A 21,538-nucleotide genomic window follows, 5' to 3' on the forward strand; every position below is an offset into this window, starting at 1 on the left:
GATTGTTGCAAATGCTTCAGCCTTGTCTTATGCACTGATGTGCTGGGCTCCCCCATCATTGAGGAAGGGGATATTTGTGAAGCCTCCTCCTCCAGTGAGTTGTTTAATTGTCCACCACCATTCACAACTGGATCTGGCAGGTCAATGACCCAACCTCCACTGCTCACTGGGGGAGAGAATTCCAAACATTAATGACCCTCTGAAGAAGAAATTCCCCCTCATCTCTGTCTTAAATGGGAAACCCCTTATTTTGAAACTGTGCCCCCTAGTTACAGATTCCCCACGAAGGCAAACATCCTCTCAGCATCTACCCTATCAAGGCTCCACGCAATCTCGGTTTCAATAAGGGCATCTCTCATTCTTCATAATTAAAATGATAACACCTTTTTTAACAAAGTGACAATTGTTAATACATACCAATTAACCTTTCTGGCCTGAAAATAGGAAAGTTTCCTTAGGAATTTAAAGCATTATAGATTGTAGTAATTATAGTTTGATAAATGTTTGGACTGTAGCTTTAAGAACAATCCTGTGTTATAAGATCGCACGATCTGTGTAAACTGATGAGTTAACAGCACGGGGAACGTCGAGGAGAGAGCTCTGCTATAGTTATAGAGCTAGGTGCACACATGTAGCTACTGCTGCTATCTTGTAAATGAAGATCAATGTTTCCGCCAAGAATAGTTGTCTGGAAACTCTACTCTATAACAAGATGTTACATCTTTAAACAATGTTCTTACTTTTCCTTCCTGTTGCTTTTAACTCTCTGACTCAGTTGACCCACCTCTAAGTCAGAAGCTGTGCGTTCAAGTCCCACTCTAGGGCTTGAGCACAAAGATCAAGGCTGACATTCCAGGGCAGAACTGAGAGAGTGCTGCACTGTTGGAGGTGTCACCTTTCTGCTGAGTTGTTAGATGTCTGTCAGATGGATGCAAAGATCCTGTGGCACTTTTTCTAAGAAGAGCAAGGAAGTTAATTATCCCCATTGTCCTGGCCAATATTTATCCCTAAATCAACATCTCAAAAACCAGGTTTTCTGGTCAGTATCACATTGCTGTTTCTGGGAACTGGCTGTGTACAAAGTGGTTGCTCCATTTTCATTGCACTTCATTGCTTGTAAAGCGCTAACTTGAGATGGTCGATGGTTGTGCAAGTCGCTATATAAATGCAAGTTTTTCTTTTCTATCTTTCTCATTAAATCCAATCTTTCTTTCCCTTCTGGCACCTGATTTGCCTCTAGTTCAAACTTTTTCCTTTGTCCCTTTCTCAATCCTATTAACGCATTGGTCACAAACATTAAATAGTTGGTCCCATCATTCACCAAGGACTTAGATGCCCCAGTGCCCTCTCGCTGCACTGTTATCAGCTGGCACTTCTTGCAAGTTATGGGCAAATGTTCTTTGAGCTGAAGGGCACAGGAGAAAGCCTCACTAATAGCATGTGCAGCGAGATCTGCATCTGCAGTAAGATCCAGCCCAATATTCACAGCTTTCGAAAAACTGGCCTGCATTGTGTTGCTAGAAGATTCTTGACTGGAGCAGAGAAAGATCTTTGTTATTTTTCTATATTGGGAATAAAAATAAATCCCCATAACTTTGTAACAAATGAAACTTTAGGCTCATTAGGGGCCCATTAAAATGAAGTAGGAGTATTTTGAATCTTGTCAAAGTTAATCAATTTGTTATGAAAATGCACAAGAACATGCAGGTCAAGCTTGTATTTAATTGCAATTATCCTCTGTCAACATGGAAACAAATAGAACAATCATATCACAGTCATTGGCACCAGTGTGATAGTCACCACATATATTCAAAAAATCTGGTTCACTAATATCCTCCAGGAAAAGAAATCTGCCATCCTTACCTGGTCTGGCCTACATACATGTGTCTCCAGATCTGGTGCAGCGATGTTAACTCTTAACTAGCAAGGCACTCAGTTGTCTACAGAAAATAAACACTGCACGTGTACCTAGACCACATGAACTGCAGAGATTCAAGAAGGCAGCTCAGCACTGTCTTCTCAAGGGCAATTCATCCCAAATTCATCCCGCAATAAATGCCGGCCTTGCCAGTGAGACTCAAATCACAAGGCTGAATTAAAGAAACGCCCATAACACTGAAATGGCCTTTGACACCAGTGGTATAACATAATTGGCTTCACTTAATTAAATCATCATCTGGATGGACTCCCATCATGCTGACACAGCATCCAAAAGGGAATTAGACTGTTACCTGGAAAGGAAGAGTGTGCAGTGTTGGGGGGAGAAGGTGGGAGAATGGCACCAGGTGAGGCGCTCATTCGGAGAGCTGGTGCAGACACGATGGGCCAAATGACCTCCTTCTGCGCCGAAACAATCCTGTGGGCAGAATTTTACGCCGATCGGGCGGGTGCACGCCTGACCTGATTGGATGTGAAATCGGGCGAGCCTCCTGACATCATCCCATGTTCTCAGGATATTTCGGTCAGCGGGCGCGCGCAGCTGCTGAGCCGCGTACTCCGTTAATTAAGAGGCCAGTTAAAGCCATTAAGAAGGCAATTGACGTCGATTTCATGTTGCCCGGGCAACGTAAATTTCGCCTGTCGCACGGGCAAAACGGGCAGGTGGCCAGCCAACAATTTGCAAAACTCCAACCACGGGAGTGTTAAAAAGAGTATGCAGCATTGCCCGCGTGAGTAGTGAGGAGTTTGGGAGATGGTTTGCTGCTGGTGGTTTATTGGTACTTGGGCAGCTTCATCTCTGTTCGGGGCTTCATTCTTAGCATTTCCAGACTTCGTTTCAGGTCCCCTTGGTGTCTCCAAGGACCCCAGGGGATTTTGACCGTGTGGACCCTTCCAGGTATCAGACAGCCTTCTGTTACCCTGGTAATGGGGGTTGTGGTCTCCACTGGGGACACCTCTTCTGAGGAGGAAGAGAGGGGCAGAAGGGAGAGGAGACCAGGTGTCCTTATGCAGCTTGCAGGGGAGGGACCTGTGGGAGGAGAGATGCAGGCACAAGGGGTGCTGGGCCAGCAGGAAGTCCAAGGCAGAAGGGGCCACAGAAGACACCACTGACCTGCTGCCAAGGTTTACAGGCGGCGACACAGCTACCTCATTACGTCTGAGGTGCAATGCCGAAGGAGGCTCCACCTCTCAAGGGTGACCGTGACCTCCATTTGTCAGATGATTAGGCCTGAGATCAGCTCTGACTATGTGGGTGGACACCCCATGCCAATGGCTCTGAAGGTCACAGTGGCCCTCAACTTCTATGCATTCGGCTCTTTCCAGGGGTCAGTGGGGCATCTTTGTAGAGTCTCTCAATCAGCTGTCCACAGTTGCATCAAGCTGGTGACGGAAGCTCTGTTCAGGCCGATATTGACTTTCATTCATTTCCCTATGGACAAGGCCAGCCAGCCTGAGCGAGCCAAAGGCTTTGCAGCGATTGTTGGGATCCCCTGTATCCAGGGTGCAATCGACTGCACACATGCGGCATCATGGCACCAGTGGGTCAGCCGGGTGCCTTCGTTAACAGGAAGGGTTTCCACTCCATGAACGTGCAGATAGTTGTGATCGCAAGATGCAGATTCCGCAAGTCTGTGCAAGGTACCCTGGCAACTCCCATGACACCATACACCCTGAGACACTCCCAGGTGCCGAGGCTCTTCAGTGCTGCAGCCCGATTGGATGGATGGCTGCTGGGTGACAAGGGCTATTCTCTTGAACAGGTGGCTTATGATGCCTCTCTGCCACCCAAGAACAGAGGCAGAGCAGCAGTGTAACAGGAGCCCTGCCTCCACAAGGGTGGTGATAGAGAGAACCATAGGTCTTCTGAAGATTCACGTCCGATTCCTGAACTGTTCGGGGGGAGCACTACAATGCCACCCAAAGTGGGTGTCACTGATCATGATCACATGCTGCGCTCTCCACAATCTGGCTCTGGCAAAGGGGGACCTACGGGAGGAAGAGGGTTTTGATGCAGCTCCTCAGGCCACAGCTAATGAATTCAGTAGTGAGTCTGAGGAGGAGCACGGTGAGGAGAACACCGAGGGCATGGAGGCAGACCTCTGTAACCTCCAGGGAGGCAGGGACACCAGAGATGCCTTGATCAAATGCTGCTTCAGCCAGGCTGCCAAATAAGAGCTACCACCTCATGCCAGGGCTGCTGCCTCCATCCCAGATGTCTGAAATAACCCTTTCCTTTGACCCCAAAGTACAATCAGCGCCTGTAAAATGAAGTTTAGAGTCACCCACGTCCAGCATTACACACTGGCGTACCCTGCACCACATTAAGTAAAAAAGTGAAGCATACTCAGGCCATTACAAAAAAAGAAAATTTACCCCATTTTGACAGTCTAAACAAATTAACAGAATCTTCTCTGGTCTTCAGCCCCAGACCAGTAAAAATAAACAAAACATTGCACAACAGAAGATCACCCGTGGCCAGCCCCTCTTGTGCTCATGGAGCCTTAAACTTAGGCTTGTGAGTGCTACGTCTTGGTGCTCCCCACTCACTGGCAGTGGCATTGGAGGCAGCCTGCTGACTCTGCTGTCCTGTTGGACTTGATGACCTTGGCAATCGCCATCTGCCCAGTGGAGCCTGTGCTGGCCCTGCCTGGGAGGGAGCGGCCAGTTCCACTGCTGGCATCTCCCCAGTTGCCACAGCCTCAGCAGATGCCATGGTCACTGGCAGAGGGGCAGAGGAGCTGCTGTCATCATCCAGAGCGCCCTGAGAGGAGCCCGTAGAGATAACAGGCAGCTTCTGTGCCAACGTGAGGTTGCTCTGGACTTCCCTGCTCGCCTTTGATGGATGGGCACCTAGCTGGGATACTGGGTGCTTCATCCATCTCCCACACTGGCACTGACCTCCTGAGGCCCTGCACGTCTAACCATAATCCCAGGAACCCCTGATTCTGTTGGAATAATGGAGACCATGGCACACAGACCTCCATGGATCTCCACCAGATCCTCCTGCACATCATGCTGGATATCCAGCATCTGCCGCCTAATGGACGACTCCAGAGGCTCATCATCTGCCTTCAACTGAGCATCATCATTGTCCTCTGTCTACCAGCGCCCTGGGCACTCTCTGCCTTCACCTGCTCCTCAAGCGAGTGTGAAGCGCCTTCACTGCTGTGCACCGTAATTCTAGCCGCCAATCTAACACCCATCGAAGTGCTGGTATCTGCGCTGGTGCCTGGCTCAGAGACCGAGCGTGATGTAGGAGCGTGATTTGGAGCCTGGCAGTCCTTTGGTGTCAGGGGTGGGTCTTTGGGGTCCTGCGATTAGGTGCGTGGTGGCAAATCTAAGAGAGAAGAACGACATGTCATTAGTTTAAGTCATCGCACTTTCACTGTGTATGCCAGGCATTGAGAGAATGGAGATCTGCATCATAGCATCATCGTCTTTCAATGATCAAAGGGGAATCCAGTTTCGAGGCTCCCGTCAATGGTGAGACTACACAAGAATGCTTGCACCATTCGGAAGTCTCATCTCTATGCTCTGCACTCTTACCTACATCTGACACCCCAGCTTCTCCATGGCTGGTTGACTGAGCTGCGAGCCGGGTCTCCAACTCCAAAGCATCCTGCTCGTATCTCATGAGGATTCAGAGGTTTTGGGGGCCTCTGCCAGTCTGGGACCTTTCAATGTTGTAATGGGCCATCTTCCCCTGAAAGGACAGAGGAGCATTGATTAGTCCACTCTCTATCTGCAGCACCATTGCAGCCTGGCCTACCCCACCTGAGGAGCATCATGCAGGGCAGGTCCGAGTCATGGCCCTCGATCCACAAGGCACTCAGTCCAAGCAGCCAGGACTCACCCACTTGGCCAGCCCCAGTGTTATTGACAGTTGGCACTCAGACTCTAACATCGTGAACTCCACAGTGCAGAGACGACCAGACCTCAACACTTCAACACACTGATCCATGCCAACATGGTACTCACCCTTCCTGAGCACAGCAGATTGTTAAACCTCTTGTGGCACTGGACCCAGGTGCGCCACACAACATCATGGCTGCTGACCAGTGCTGCCACCTCCTCCCAAGCTCTTTTTGTAAGGTCCAGTGGCCTCTTCCTTCCATCCCTGGGTACAAGGGTGCCCTTCCTGGCAGCCACCTCCTCCAGGAGGAGGCACTCATCAGAAAACCGGGGAGCCGAGTGTCCACTTGACCTGCCCTCCCGCCTGGCGCCTGCAGCCGCATTTGAAGCCATAATTTATAAACTCCTGTTGACAGCACCGAAGATGTCTTCGTCACAGGCAGCCTTCCAGGGGCTGACTGTGCCGTTTTTAAACTGGGCGCCGGGTCGCCATTGGACCTGACGGCCGACAGGCTACCGCTCTCGCCCAGCCCTTCCCCACCACTGGGGAGCCACCATTCACGCTGGGCGGGCCTTGATTGACCCACCAGCGTGAAATTGCGGTCGAGGGCCGATCGCGGGCGGCAGCACCTTTCCTAACCACTCCCGGGCCCGCCGATGGCGCTCGCCCACCGAACTAAAAATTCTGCTCTGTGGTTCAGCAGCACACCCAGCTCTGGCACCCTGGTTTGGACTGGGGTTGTATTCCCTTGAGTTATGGAAGATTAGGGAGTCATCCAATTGAGGTGTTTCAGATGATTAGTTGAGATGATGGGGTAAAAAAAGAGGAACAATTTCCTCTGCTGGGTTAGTCCAGAACAAGGGGGCACAGCCTTAAAATTAGTTTTTGGCCATTCAGCTGTGATGACAGGAAATAATGGCTCACTCAAACGGTAATGGAAATCTGGAACTATTTTCCCCGGAAAGCTGTTAAGGCTAGGGATCCGTTGAAAGTTTCAAAATTAGGATTGATAGATTTTTGTTGGCAAGGGTATTGACCATGAGGGAACGAAGGCAGGAATATGAAGTTATCAATATAGATCAGTCATCAACAGTAGATTTCTCAATGGGCTGAATGGTCTGGTGCCATTCCTATGTCTATACCCCTTTGCTGCACTGGCTTTATTTGGAGAATGTTATGGTGGTGCTTGCACCAAATCACAATTTAGCAGCCTATGGGTCTGTGCCTATGAGTGTTCCAATTGGCAATACACTAGGATCCTGTTATAATGTGGTCCACGGATCCATATCTTGAGACCAGGTTATAAATGAGACCATATAATTTCATAGCTGGTGCCTATTCCTTAGGTTTCATTCCGCCAGTGCTAGGGCCAAAATTACCTGCACATTCCTCCAGTTTCCAATCCATGTACTCCAAAATAAATAAAGGTGATGCTGTGTAAAACAAAGCAAGTAATTATATGTCTGCTTCTTTTCTTTTTAATTAAAGACAGTCAATTAATTTGTTTTTTTTTATGCCTTGATTTACTAAGTTAAGTGTTAGTTAAGGGAAGTCAACTGGTGTTCTGTGTTGGGGGGGGTGTTGATCCCTCTGTGCTTGCAGCTGTTTCCCTACCTGGATATCATTGCAGAGTTTTAATAAGAAATCAGATGCCAATCACAGCACTGACACTCGTTCAATGGCGATGTAAATAGGCAGCTTCATAAAACTGGATTTCATATACTAATTGGTGTCAGGGACAGGTGCACACACACCGTTGGCTGCTGTTTGGGTCGAATGCACATGCACAATTCCTAATGCACTGCCAAATGGCAGCAGCAGCTACAGTGTTTTTTTTTGTTAAATGGGTGGCTGTGGAGGAAGGCTTGTGGGCACATATGCAGAGTGAAAATTTTGGGGTCAGAGTTGGGCCCGCTCTATAGCAAGTTCCACCCTTTCGAGGTCCTACGTGCTGCTCAGCTGTGCTTTTTGAGCAGAAATTAGGCCATTCGGCCCATCGATTCTGCTCCACCATTCAATCATGGCTGATAAGTTTCTCAACCCCATTCTATTTTGTGGGAGGCACCAAATGGAGGCTGGCCCTTCCCTGGAAAAAAAAAAGTGATATTAGGAATGGTCATTCCCTGGCTGCTATTGTGTGCTTTCTTATCCCATAATGTTTACCTGTTTTTCTCTGCATCTCGGTTTCTTGCTTGCACGTGGTTCCAAAGGTGCCCTCTGGTACCTTGCCCGTTAACTCTGTTTCTCTGTCTCCACAGATGCTACCAGGCCTGCTGAGTTTTTCCAACAGTTTTTGTTTTAATTACCCTCATGGCACGAGTTGTGCTGTGCCTCATAGAAGAACTTGCATTGTTTTATGGATCACTTTCCACAATCCAATGGCATCCCAAAGCACCTAACAGCCCATGACTTATTTCTGAAGTCATGTTTTTAAGGTCGGCCACCAATTTGCAACGGCTTTCATTTCACAATGTTCCACACAGCAGCTGTCAGACGAATAACCAGATAATCTGTTGTGTTTCCCTGGTGTTGGTTGAGAGCTAGATGTTGGCAAGGACACTGGGCGAGCTCCTTATTCTGACTGCAATATTGCCATGGGATCTTTTTACATCCACACAAATAGGCAGACAGGACCTCGGTTGGTGTTTAATCTGAAAAACAGTGCCTCTGGTAACTCAGAACTCCCTCAGTTCTACAGAAAATATCAGTCTAGTTCACGGGCTGAAGTTCTGCAGTGGATGGGGTATGAGTTCATAACCACCTGATTCAGAGGTGCAACTGCAGCCATTGGACTAAGCTGGCACCTTCTGCAAGTTTATTTTGGCCTAGTTACGTTCCGAACAATTCTAATGAACTAAGACTGAATTCTCAACCTTGACTCTGTGTGAATTCTTCCTGGTCCATCCATTGCAAATCACAGCTGTGATGAGCTTTGCTATTTTAACACTCAAATGTTAGACTTGACTCAGAGGGCATGCTCTCAGCTCCGAATCAGAGGATTGTGGGTCCAAGTTCAACTTCAGAAACTTGAGCACAACAATCAAGGCTGACATGAGAGCAAAATACAGTGGACGCCGGAGATTTGAAATAAAAACAAAAGAGTGCTGGTACAACTCAGCAGGTCCAGCAGCATCTGTGGAGAGAGAAACAGGAGTTAACATTTTGAGTCCAATATGACTCTTCTTCGAGAGAAGAGTCGTATTGGGGTCGAAATGTTGGGCAGAATTTTTCACCAAGTAGGCGGGCGCGTGCCAAACCAAACGAGTGAAATAGTGTCCCAACATCATCGCGCACTCTCGCGATCTTTCAGTCAGCGGACACGCGCAAGAAGTGGCTGCTCACTTCTGACGATTAAGAGGCATACTAAGGTCCTTAAGTAATTAATAAAGTTGGATTTTTCACTGCCCACTCACCTGTTTGGTTGGGGGGGCGGGCTAGTAGGCCAAGAGGCCTTTGCATTTTTAACGAAACCTCATCCACGGGCGGGATGAGGTTTCTAACGCTCACTAAAAAAAAACAGTAAAAATTTTTCCACATCCTTTTTTACATGTCCGCCTTCACGTGACTGAGTCATATGTGGGGACATGTTTATCTTATATGTAAAATCTTTATCTTTCAGGTTAAAAATCTTCCGCTCCCTGAGGCAGCTCTGTGCCCTCGGGGAGCTTTCACTGAGCACTGCCCCCGCACATGCTCACACTTCAGTGCTTGCGCTCCACCCCTCCCCCCACCCCCCCCCCCGCCATCCCAGCAGCGCTGAGGCTGTCAGCACAAGTTTCACGTCCAGCCAGTGTGAAATCGTGGTCGGGGCCTGATTGTGGGCGGTGGACCATTGCATGCCCGCTTCCAGGCCCACCCGCTGCACCCGCTGAGGGGATGTCCTCCCCGTTAGCTCTGTTTCTCTCTGCACAGATACTGCTGGACCTGCTGAGTTTTGCCAGCATTTCCTGTTTCTCGTCAAGGCTGGCACTCCAGTACAATACGGAGGGAGTGCTGCACTATTGGACATGCCGTCTTTTGGATCAGATGTTAAACCAAGGTCCCACCTGCCCTCTCGGGTGGACGCAAAAAATTCCATGGCGTTATTTCAAAGAAGCGCAGGGAGTTCTCCCCGATATCCTGGTCAATATCTATCAATCAGCCAACATATGGGCCAGAAACTTACCTATGTCGGGTGGGCTGGGCGGACGGGGGCAGGCGCGGAACCGATGGCCGCCATTTAACATGGGCCGGCCAATTAAGGCCCGCCCAGCGTGACGCACAACCAGTAGTGCTCAGCGCACGAAAGTGCAACAATTTCCCTGAGGCACGGAGCTGCCTCAGGGAGATTAAGCTGCTTAAAAAATTTTGTTATAAATAAAGTACAAAATTATCTAAACATGTCCACTCACGTCACATGAGCTGGCACATGTTTTTATATTTAGGAAAATTTTATCATTTAATTAATAAAAGCTGTAGGAAACCTCATCCCGCTCGTGGATGAGGTTTCCTAAAAAAACGCAAAGGCTGCTTGGGGTCTTCGCCTGCCCCCCACCCCCCCCCCACCCCGCCAACCTTAATAGGCCGTTGACAGTTCGGCAGGTACGCAGCTGCTTGCAGTGTGCATCCGCCAAACGAAAGATCTAAATGACGCACGATGGCGTCGGGATGCACGCCCCATGTTATCGTGCGTCATTTTGCGCGTCAGCATGTCGGGCCTGTCCCCACATGCCGACGGCAATATTCAGGCCATGAGAAACAGACCACTGAGCTGGTCATTTAGTTCATTGCTGTTTGTGGGATCTTGCCACGTGCAAATTAGTGGCCACGATCCCCAAACTACAACAGTGAGGACACTTCAAAAGATACTTAATCGGCTGTAACTCTGGGATATCCTGAGGTCATGAAAAGCACTATCTACAGATAAAAATTCTTTCCTTATAATGGTGAAGTGTACTTTGCTTTGATGGAATATTATGTTCAGAGACTAACACCATTGTGTGTGATTTTACAGCCCCAATGGAAGTGCTGTTCTCATTCGATGTGGGTAATGGTCCATCAGAGGTTATTGCGAAGTCATCCACTCATTTGAACAACAATCAGTGGCATTATGTCAGGGCAGAGCGAAATATCAAAGAGGCATCCCTTCAAGTGGATCACCTGCCAAAAAAAGCTCAAGAGGCCCCAGATGATGGACACATCCACTTACAGCTCAACAGCCAACTATTTGTAGGTAGGAAAGAAAGGAGGTCTTTAGTTTTCTATATACCTGCATTGAGATGGGCTATTGTACATCCATTTAATGTTATATGGCCATTGTGCTATTCAAGAGCTGAACAAAATCAGGAAGCTGCACAAAGAGGTTTGCTCTTTTATTCACCAGCAACCAAACTGAGTGGCAACTATTTAGATTAACCTCAAATGTGTTTCAGCTCTCAATACAGAAGAGATTTTAGAGTGGGCTATATTGTTTGGAACTCTTGGTTGATGTGGGCAATTTTCATTTTATGTGAGTCATGTACTACATATGGAAAGGAAACAGGCTCTTTCCAGGATGGATGGCACACGTGTTGACGATGTGAGGGTAAACTTTGGAGGTCAGAAGCGGTTGGTTTGATGTGAAATGAAAATAGTTGCTATAAGCCACAGAGCATCTGCCAGAAACACAGGCAGAGTCAGCCATAGCCTGTGGAGATGAAACTGGAGGTCCTAGAATCTTAGAATACAGGAGAAAGCCATTTGGCCCATTGTCTTGGAAAGAGCTGTTCAATTTAGTCCCTTACCTCAGCTCTTTCCCCATATTCCTGGAAATAAGTCATTTTTAACCTGATGGAGCACAATAGCATTGCGGTTATGGTACTGGACTAGTCAGAGGCCCTGATTTATGATGCAGGGATGTGAGTTCATAATCCTACCACGGCAGCTGGTGAATTTAAATTCAATTAAGTAAATTAAAAATCTGGAATAAAGCTATGGCATGGGGAATGAAGACACCCGATTGTTGTAAAAACCCATCTGTTTCACTAATGCCCTTCAGAGAAAGAAATCTGCCAGCCTTACCTGGTTTCACCTACCTTTGACTCCAGCCATAGCAACGTGGGTGACTCTTGACTGCTGTCTAGAATGGCCTAGCAAGCTGCTCGCTAATGTTCAAAGAGGCAGCTCAACACCACTTTCTCAAAGGCTGTTAGGGATGGACAATAAATGCTGGTCTCAGGCATCGACATCTTGTGAATGAACTGAAAAAAATGTCCTTTGAATGTTCCTTCAACATTTGCTTCCACCACTCTTTCAGGTGGTGTGCTCAAGGTCTTAGAAAGTAAAGATAAAAACAAAAAACTGCGGATGCTAGAAATCCAAAACAAAAACAGGATTACCTGGAAAAGCTCAGCAGGTCTGGCAGCATCGGCGGAGAAGAAAAGAGTTGACGTTTCAAGTCCTCATGACCCTTTGAAGGGTCATGAGGACTCGAAACGTCAACTCTTTTCTTCTCCGCCGATGCTGCCAGACTTGCTGAGTTTTTCTTAGAAAGTAAACCTCATTTCCCATCCAGTTCTTTCACCCGTTGTTGTAAATCTGTAACGGCCGGTCACTAACCCACTTGCCAGTGGAAACAATCTCCCCCGACATCCATCAAAACCCCTCATAAAATGAACTTCAGAAAAGCGAAGCATCTTCACATTCACCTGTGAGTACCAGAGATATGAAGAGGAAATAAAAAGTGCGGGGAGCATTGCCTGCCAATTGGGAAGCAGCTAACCAGGTACCCAGCCTTTCACTTCCCTCAGTACGACACTAGCATGTCAATCCAGGCCAGGGTTTTTGCCCTCATTGGGCGGGCTTGGCGGTGGGGGGGGCGAGAGGGAGCGGTCGGGAAGCTGACGGCCACCCGCCGTTGGGCTGCGACTGTGATTTCAGGCTGGCGGGCCAGTTAAACATGAAAGGATGAAACGCGTGATGCCGTGCTGAGCGCTGCCAGTGCGGTGGAGGGGGGAGGAGGGCGAGCAAAAAGCTTCACAGGTGCGTGCAGGTAAAAGCTCCCTGAGGCACACAGCTACCTCAGGGAGATGAGGATTTTGGATAATTTAAAAATAGAGAACTCAAAGATGTTAGAAAACATGTCCCCTCGGGTGACAGAGGAGTCATATGGGCAGGGACACGTTATTAATGAAGCGTTACAATTTTTGTTTAATTTTTGTTTGCTGTTGGACACCTCATCCCGCCCGTGGACGAGGTTTCCTAAAAAATCCAAAGGCTGCTCGGCCTTTTCGCCTGCCCGCCAAGCGTAAGGTTGGACGGGCAGCGAGAAATTGAACTTAGTTATTACTTTGATGGCCTCAATAGGCCTTTTAATTGTCGGCGGGTGCGCTGCCAACTCCCACGCTCGCCCACCAACCGAAATTTTGCGCGTCATTTTACACTCGTCCGGGTTGGGCGCGGGTCGGCCCAATGAGCAAAAAATTCTGGTCCTAGATTTTGCGACTGAAGTTTCTGGTCTGCAACCTGAACCCATACCCTCCCAGAAGGAAGAAACTGTTCGGGCCAGCACTCTTATTTCCCAGTTTTTAATGGTTTTTCGTTCTGGGCTACTGACTCAGGGGGGTGAGACTGCTACCAACTGAGTCCGACAGGAGAGAAGGAGCAGAAATGAATGAGAAAGTAAAAGTCCCTGACAACAAATTCTTGTGTAACAATGCTGGATGTGTGCCCGGTGAAAGTTACCCCAGTTTATTGCAGAGTTGTAGACGAAAACATTTCGTCTAATCTCTCTGGCAGAGAAACAGAGTTAACGTTTCGAGTTCCGGAGAAGGGTCAAGTTGGACTTGAAACATGGGCCAGAAGTTTCCTGTTGGCGATTTGGGGGCGGGCCCACTCGCCAACAGGAAAATGATGCGGGATGACGCCGGAGGAACCCCCAACGTCACCCCGGTCCCGTTAAATTTTCAGGAAGTGGGCGAACAGCGAAATCAGTTGTCCACCCGCCAACCTGTCAATGGCCAATTAAGGCCATTGACAGGGTACTTAAAGTAATTAAAGGACCTGCCCGTCCAACCTTAAGGCTGGCGGGCAGACCAGGAGCCCCAGCGGGTTTCTGATAATGCATGAAACCTCTTACACTGGCGGGATGGGGTTTCATGTTCCTTTTTAAAAACTTTAATAAATGTAATGTTATATTTATTAACATGTCCCCATCTCGTGTGACATTGTTACATGAGGGGGACATGCTAATAATATTTTTATTTTTCTATTTTTTATGTTTTATAGACTGTCACTAATCTCCCTGAGGCAGCACTTAGTCTCAGGGAGCAGTGCGCTCTTTCGTACGCATAGTGCTTCCTGTCGGGCAGGCCGCTGGGTGGGTCTTAATTGGCCCCCCTACTCAAAATGGCGGTGGGCCCCAGTTTGGCGGCAGGGGTCGGCTGTCCGCCCGCCGCCGAGCCGGTGGAGCCCGTACGCCCACCGCGAGCAAAATTCTGCCCATGAGCTCTGCTTTTCTCTCCACAGATGCTGCCAGACCTGCTGAGTTTCTACAGCAGCTTCTGTTTTTATTTCAGGCTTCCAGCACCCATGGTATTTTGCTTTGGTTTTAGAGAACAGCTTGTTACCTTGGCTGAGGAATAGCTTTGCAAACCTGTGCACAGGTCTGTACTTTTGAGAACTATCATCTCGAACACAGAAGGATTAGTGAAAGCAATAAAGTTATCCACCCTTGTTGCCAGAAGACATCCAGAACCAAGGTAGGGTGCCTTCGAGTTGTTACACAGTGACAAGACTGAGGGCTGAAAGCAGTTGCAAAGATTTTCTTGTCAGTCAGGCAACATTTTGTTTCACGTATTCAATTAGTGGTCAGGGAACAATTGCTTAGAGATTCGATGGAGCTGCGTCCATTCTAAAGCGGTCCAATACAGTGGAGCGCCATGCACGTACATTTTGAACTGCCATTTTGGTATAGGCATCAAAATAGTTGTCTGGGGCCTATGCCTGAAACATGCAAATAAGGGGCCTGGTACCTCTTTGTTACTTCACCAAATTTGTTTCCCTTGAACGTCACCAATGGCAATAGTCAAACACCAACTACTGCAAAAAAGGAAATGGGACGTGTTGTAAAATGGGCTCCCAGTTTGCCCAATGCGCAGTCTTGTGCATGGTGAATTTCGCTCCCTCATTATAAATTGGCATCGGTGGGAGCAAGGGAAGGAAGAAGGGGAATTCCGTTGCATAACCTCAAAGTGTCCAAACCAAACTGTACAACATTATAATTTGGGCAGGCTTCTTTCTGAGTCTTGATTAAAAGCTTTTGTTTTAATTTAGTAGCTTTTGAATCAAAATTTCAATATAGAAATATGCCTAAAATCTTATCAAGTGTTCAGCAGCTCCATGGCAATACAATTAAAAGTAGCCAGATTCCCTCAGATCATCAAATTAATAGACATTTATTTCTGAGTCTTTTCCCATTGCTACCAGTGAATAAATTGAATTGTGGCAGCACTTCAGCTTATTACAAATTTAACAGCACAATAATTGCATATTTCAGTGATGCTGTCCTGAAACTGCCTTGATTTAATTAACTGGAATATTAGTTTAATGAGACCAGTGTTTAGCATCAGCTGAGACATTAATTCAGAATAAAGAAATTTGATTCAAAAAATGTACCTTTGTTCCACACGTGTAGGTACTGTTTATATGGATAATATAAGTTCTTCAGTGATAACTTACTTGCATCAATAGTTCTCTTTACATTCCAACAAAACTCACAAAATCCCTTAGCCAAGAATGGTCCACAGGCAGCATCAAATATTCAGTGAGCAGAGCATTGCACTTACAGCACTTGCCACAGCTTTTTCTGACAACACCTTCCAAACCCATGACCTCTCTCCCCTAGGTGGATAAAGGATAGCAGGCTCATGGGAGCACTGCCACATGCGAATTCCGGAACAAGTCACACACCATCCTGATTTGGCACTATAATGCCACTCCCTCAGTATCGCTTGGTCAAAATCCTGGAACTCCCTGCCTAACAGTACCATGGGAGAAGATGTTCACCACACATACTGTAGCAGTTCAAGGTGGCAGCTCACCGCCACCTTCTTGAGGGCAACCAGTAACAGGTGATAAATGCTGGCCTTGCCAGCAATGCCCACATCCTATGAATCAAACTGCCTTTTTTTAAATGTGTGATGCATGAAGACTGACAAGGACTTGAGGCAGTGGAATGCACTGTGGGCTAACCAACCGATGAGTATCAAGAGCTCTTTAAACAGAACATTCAGTCCAAGTCTCCTCTCACATACAACTATCACAGAATCTCCTACTGAAATGTCTTTATTCCCAGAAGTTCACAACTCAAGAGCTCCTTTCTCTTTCCCTTCAACAACCTGCTTGTAGAAACATTTTTGCACTTAGGAGGCTCTTGCATTACCAAGAGATTGAAGCTGAGACTGTGTCAATATTTAAGAATAGGCTACTTGGTTTTTGAAGGAATTGGGGAAATCAACGGATAAGGGAACAGGACAGACATGCAGAATTAGAACTATGCTCCTATAGACCGTAAAGATCAACAATTGCAATAACTTGTATTTATTTGGCAACTTTGATATAGTAAAACAGCCCCAGGAGCTTAACAGGAAAAATTCATATTCGGAGATATTAGGGCAAAGCTTGGTCAAAGAGGTAGATTTTAAGGAGCGTCTTAAAGGAGGCAAGTTAGGGGAGGAGTTGGAGAGATTTAGGGAGGGAATTCCAGTGCTTTGGGCTTAGGCAGCTAAAGGCATGACCTCCAATGGGAAAAAGATTAAAGTCAGCAATGCACAAGATTCCAGAATTGGAGGAACACGGAGATTTCGGAGGGTTGTTGGGCTGGAGGAGGTTAATGATTTAGGAGGAGGTCGTGAAGGGATTTGAAAATAAGAATGAGAATGTCTTTAAAATTGAAATAGCAACACTGACTGATTGATCAGATGGCCTGCGCCCACATTGTAAATGTTCTGTAATTCTGTGCCCTGAAATTTGCAGTCAATGGTGAATCGACTTTCAACAGACAGGTTGGTTGGCCTTCCACTGCATCAGCAGGCACCCCAGAGGGGTGTCACTGAATTTGGGGGCTGCGGTCTTCTTTGATTTCAGGGCCTTCTGTCGCCTGGAGCAGTCCTGGACTGTGGAGGTGAAGTAGGCTGCGCTCTGGTGCACTTTAAATATGGCGCCCGGAGCAAGGAAGCGCTGAGGTCAGGGCGGGGCAGGCAAATCCGAGCCCACCCATCAGCGATCAGGAGTGCTTCCCGTGAATGCATTATTAATGAGGCGGGACCGCGCCAGGAATGGGATAATAGGTCGCGAAAACCCGCCATTGCGGCCAACGGGTAAAACGTCCTTTTCGCCGCCCGCTACCGCACTTTGTGCAAATCTGGGACAATTCCACCCTTAAGACTTAACCACTTGGGAAAAATTCACTTACACTAGAACGGACAAGCCCTAACTTTTTCTGGGATGTTTACATAGAAGTGCAAAGAAACTACAGTAGAGAAACAGGAGGATCCATATATTGATCAACGTGAGCTTAAATGCCAGCGTGGATTGGTTAGGCCAAATAGCTTGTTTCTGTGCTGCATGTTCTGTGAAATACTTTGTAAATATCAACGACATAGATTTCTTTATAATCTATGTAAACATCCCAGAAAAAGTTGGGGCTGAACTGCAGTATTTTCAGTAAATGCTTTCTGGGGTGGTGCAGGTTCAGGGTGGAAAGGTGTTGGGGGGGGCACATCCTCCCCAGGTGTCAATTCCCTTTTCTCTCCCCCGCATCCTGTGCTGCTCCCTCCCCTCCGTCACCATTAAAGTGCAAACATACCCGGTACTCAGGTCCTCCGTGTGTGGGAGGAATAATGCCCTACTTGTCTCTTGGGCTATCAGAGGCAAGTCCATTTAAATCCAAATGAAAGGCAATAACATGTCTCAAAGCTTTTTCGTGACTGCAGCAACTCTTTTTCCAAGTGTAAGCTGGAAAGATAATTGCTTCCGCCAGCCAGAGTTACTGAGGCCTCTTTTAACTCAATGTTAATTACCCTGGGCGCAAAGAGGGAGCAAGCGACAGGTGTCAGTGACTCCAGTTTCCCTTCATCACAAGTTGATGAGGGCCGGGATTTTGTCAGGCCGATAGGGGTCACACCCACCGGCTAGAGAACCGACGAGGAAACCCGCCAACTCCGTGGGGGAAGCCCAACCGAATCAAGTACCCAAGTGGCAACCGGCGCCTCCCCCCCCCGCCCCCCCCAAGCGATTGAGGTCACCGGCGGTGGGAGTTCCGCCTGCCAAGAGCTGCCGTCCATTCAGAAGGCTGGCAGCGCCCCATGTCAACAGTGCCAGTGGGGTGGGGTGGCTGCTGGTGGCACTGCACCTCCCAGGACCGTGGTGTGACACCAGGCCAAAGGTGAGTGAGGGCGGGATGGGGGTCGTGGCGTGGGGTGGCTTTCAATGGCCAACCCTCTGCCTGATGCCAGGCCATTCAATTAGGCGCTGAGTCCGCTGGCGAACCCAGCATGGTTTACCAGGCAGCCTTCCAAACGTGTGGGACAGCCCTTTTAAACCCAGAGCCACTGCTAAACTGCATGTGGGGTCAGGGATAATGGGTGTTAATTGGCTTATTAATGAGCGTATTTGACATTCTGCCACCAGCGGCCAAGAATCCCCTGTCAGCCCCTTCCGTCATCCCACTTAATCGGGGGAGGGTTTGCCACTGCCAGGAGATTGACATGGGCCCTCTCCTACGATAAAGTGGGCCCAGCTGCCATGTTTTCCACCAGGACGGGCTGTATTAAATCCAGCCCAAGGTCTCAGTGAGTAGGCACATGGGAGATCACCATGATGGAAACTACAGGACAGAACCTCTGCAGAAATGGTTCCAGCTGTAGAATTCACCTCCCAAAATGCTGATCTGCTCATTTTAAGCTACAAGATGACTAGTAAATTTGGGATCTGTGGTTAATGCCACTGGAACAGAGAAATGTAATTGGATAGCTCTTTCAAAGGGCCAGCACAGACACTAAGGGCTGAATGTCCTCCTTTTGTGTTGTATAATTCTCTGACTGAAAGGGAGTTTAACAGAGATGTTTAAAATTATGTAGAGTTTTGATGGAGCGCGTTAAGAAAGGTTATTTCCTCTGTTTGGAGAGTCAGATGAGGGGTCTTGGAGAGAGAGAAAGGAGGTTAGGAGTAATTTCTTTGAACCAAAGTTTATCAGGACGTGAAATGCTTTGCCATGGGAGACAGTTGATGCAAAGACTATTGCATTTTTAAAAGGAATTTGAATAAATATTTGAAGCAGAGAAAGATGCTATTGTATGAGGACAGAGCAGGGAAGTGTTACTTTGCTTTACATTCAAGGAAGCAAATCCAAAGCCCCCTGAGGGCCTGAGCATTCAGAGGAAAAAAATACTCCATTGTGTCCTTCTCCAGTGAGTTGGAGTGAAACGGCTTCACCCTGACATTCTAGGCCTTTATTTGAGAGTTTGAGGGAGGGGTGGGTGCTGGTGAGATGCTTTTAATGGTCCAAGGCAGCCCCCCAAGTGCTGCAATTTTGGATGGGGGTCTTCAACTGTCACCGTAGGCTAGCTTGGAGTTGTTGGCATGCAGGCCAGTGCGGAAGAAATGTCCCACAAACATGCAAACAAATGAATGACTGTTCAATCTTGGGTGGTTTGGATTGAGGGAAGAGAGTCCCCTCCTATCAGCTGCCTTCTTTTTTGTGTTCCAATTAGTATCTCAGGACATTCACAGTTTGATATGGAACCCACCGAACAGTCACGTCCTAAAGATGTGTGACTTCCATACTCACCTGTTTATGCTGTTTGGTCCTGCCTCCCCTCAAACAGTCTCTACTGTAAGAGGTGAATGAATGGGACCTTGCACCAGCAGGAGCCATGCACTGCCAATGAGTCACTGGGCCCTGCTTTATGCTGGAAAGTGCCATCTACTGAAATGAACCACCATGGTCAATGACACATCAATAATATATATAAAAAAAAATTCCTGAGCATGATCATTGATGGTGATTTTCCACCAGAGCCACGAGGCTCAAGACCTCATTCCAAACTTGGTCCAAACATGGACAACAGAGCTGAATTCAAGAAGTGATGTGAGAGCGACTCCCCTTTGACTGAGCATGGCATCGAGGAGGCTTGGCAAACTTCAAGTGAATGGGAACTGAGGGAAAACTCAGTTTTCCAACTGAGGGTTGGAGTCATACCTAGCACATAGGAAGATGGTTGTGGTTGTTGGAGCTCAATCATCACAGCTCCCGAACATCACTGAAGGAGTTCCACAGGATAGTGACTTCGGCTCAAACATCTTCAGTTGCTTCATCAATGACCACCCCTCCATCACAAGGTCATAATTGGGGATGTTCATTGATGATTTCACAGTTTTCAGTACCATTTGCAACTCCTCAAATACTGAATCAATGTGTACCTGCGTGCAACAAGACCTGGACAACACTCAGGCTTGGGCTGAAAAGTAGCAAGTAACATTCGTGCCACACAAGTCTCAGGGAATGACCATCTCCAGCAAGAGCAAATCTAACCATCTTCACCCCGACATTCAATGGCATTACCATTGCTGAATTCCCCCCAGTGTCAACATCCTGGGGTTATTATTGATCAGAAATATAATTGGACCAGTCGTATAAGTACTATGACTACAGTTGCAGGTTAGGCTGGGAAATCTGCAACAAGTAATTCAGCTCATGACTCCCAAAAGCCTGTCCACCATCCACTGGGAACAGTTTGATGGAATACTCTCCACTTGCCTGAGTGAGTACAGCTCCAAGTACACTCAAGATGCTCAACGCAAAAAGCAGCCCACTTGATCGACACCCCATCCACCAGCTTAAGCATTCACTCCCTCCACTACCGATGCACAGTAGCAGCAGTGTGTACCATATAGATGATGCACTGCAGCAACACACCAAGTCTCTTTTGACAGCATCTTCCAAACTCGTGACCTCTATCACTTAGAAGGACAAGGGCAGCAGATGCATGGGAACACCACCACCTGCAAGTCCCCCTCCAAGTCACACACCACCCTGACTTGGAAACATATATCACTGTTCCTTCACTGTCGCTGGGTCCAATTCCTGGAACTCACTCCTTATCAGCACTGTGAGTGGATGGACTGGAACGGTTCAAGAAGGCAGCTCACCACCACCTTCTCCAGGTCAATTAGGGCCTTGCCTGGGAAGCTCACATCCCATGAAACGTTTGGCATGGTTGTGGTCTGGCTCATTTTAATTCATCCTTTTCCCTGATAATGACTTGGTCAATTTCATAGTCGCTGTCCCTTTAATTCCATGGGCTTTAATTTTCCTAACGAACCCCTCTCCCTCCCTACAGTGCAGTGTACCATCCCTTGAAAAATAATTTTCTCCCATATTACAGTCTGTAAAAGATTTCTCGCTCCCCCCCCCGCCCCCGGAATGAACAGGCTTCTTTTATAACGAGACCCTGGCATGATGAGTAAAAGGCTTGAAACTGTATTGTCTTCTTCCATTTCTGAAACATTTCAAAACACTTAGCCTATGATGAACGACTGTGAAACGCGGTTATGTAAGCAAACATGTACAAGCCATCATGTTCTAATTTTGGCTAGGTTTGAAACATTGTGGGATATTGGCAGTAATTATGTTCAACATCCCATTACCATGAAATGAAGCATGCCATTATGTGCAGCAAATTAGCTGGAACACCATCGCATTTGGGATGGACCTGACTCGCTGCT

The 21,538-nt window shown here is 47.6% G+C and overlaps 1 protein-coding gene across 1 annotated transcript in view; it reads left to right on the forward strand.

The window, feature by feature from the left end:
- LOC121285105 (contactin-associated protein-like 5) overlaps positions 1-21,538 on the forward strand; it is an 834,028-nt gene that overhangs the window by 500,516 nt on the left and 311,974 nt on the right. Inside the window, exon 17 of the mRNA XM_041201256.1 lies at positions 10,788-11,006. Within this exon, the coding sequence (XP_041057190.1) occupies positions 10,788-11,006 (219 nt within the window). The remainder of the gene's footprint in view (positions 1-10,787; positions 11,007-21,538) is intronic.

Source organism: Carcharodon carcharias, chromosome 12 (genome assembly GCF_017639515.1).
Source record: "Carcharodon carcharias isolate sCarCar2 chromosome 12, sCarCar2.pri, whole genome shotgun sequence".
Taxonomy (NCBI): domain Eukaryota; kingdom Metazoa; phylum Chordata; class Chondrichthyes; order Lamniformes; family Lamnidae; genus Carcharodon; species Carcharodon carcharias.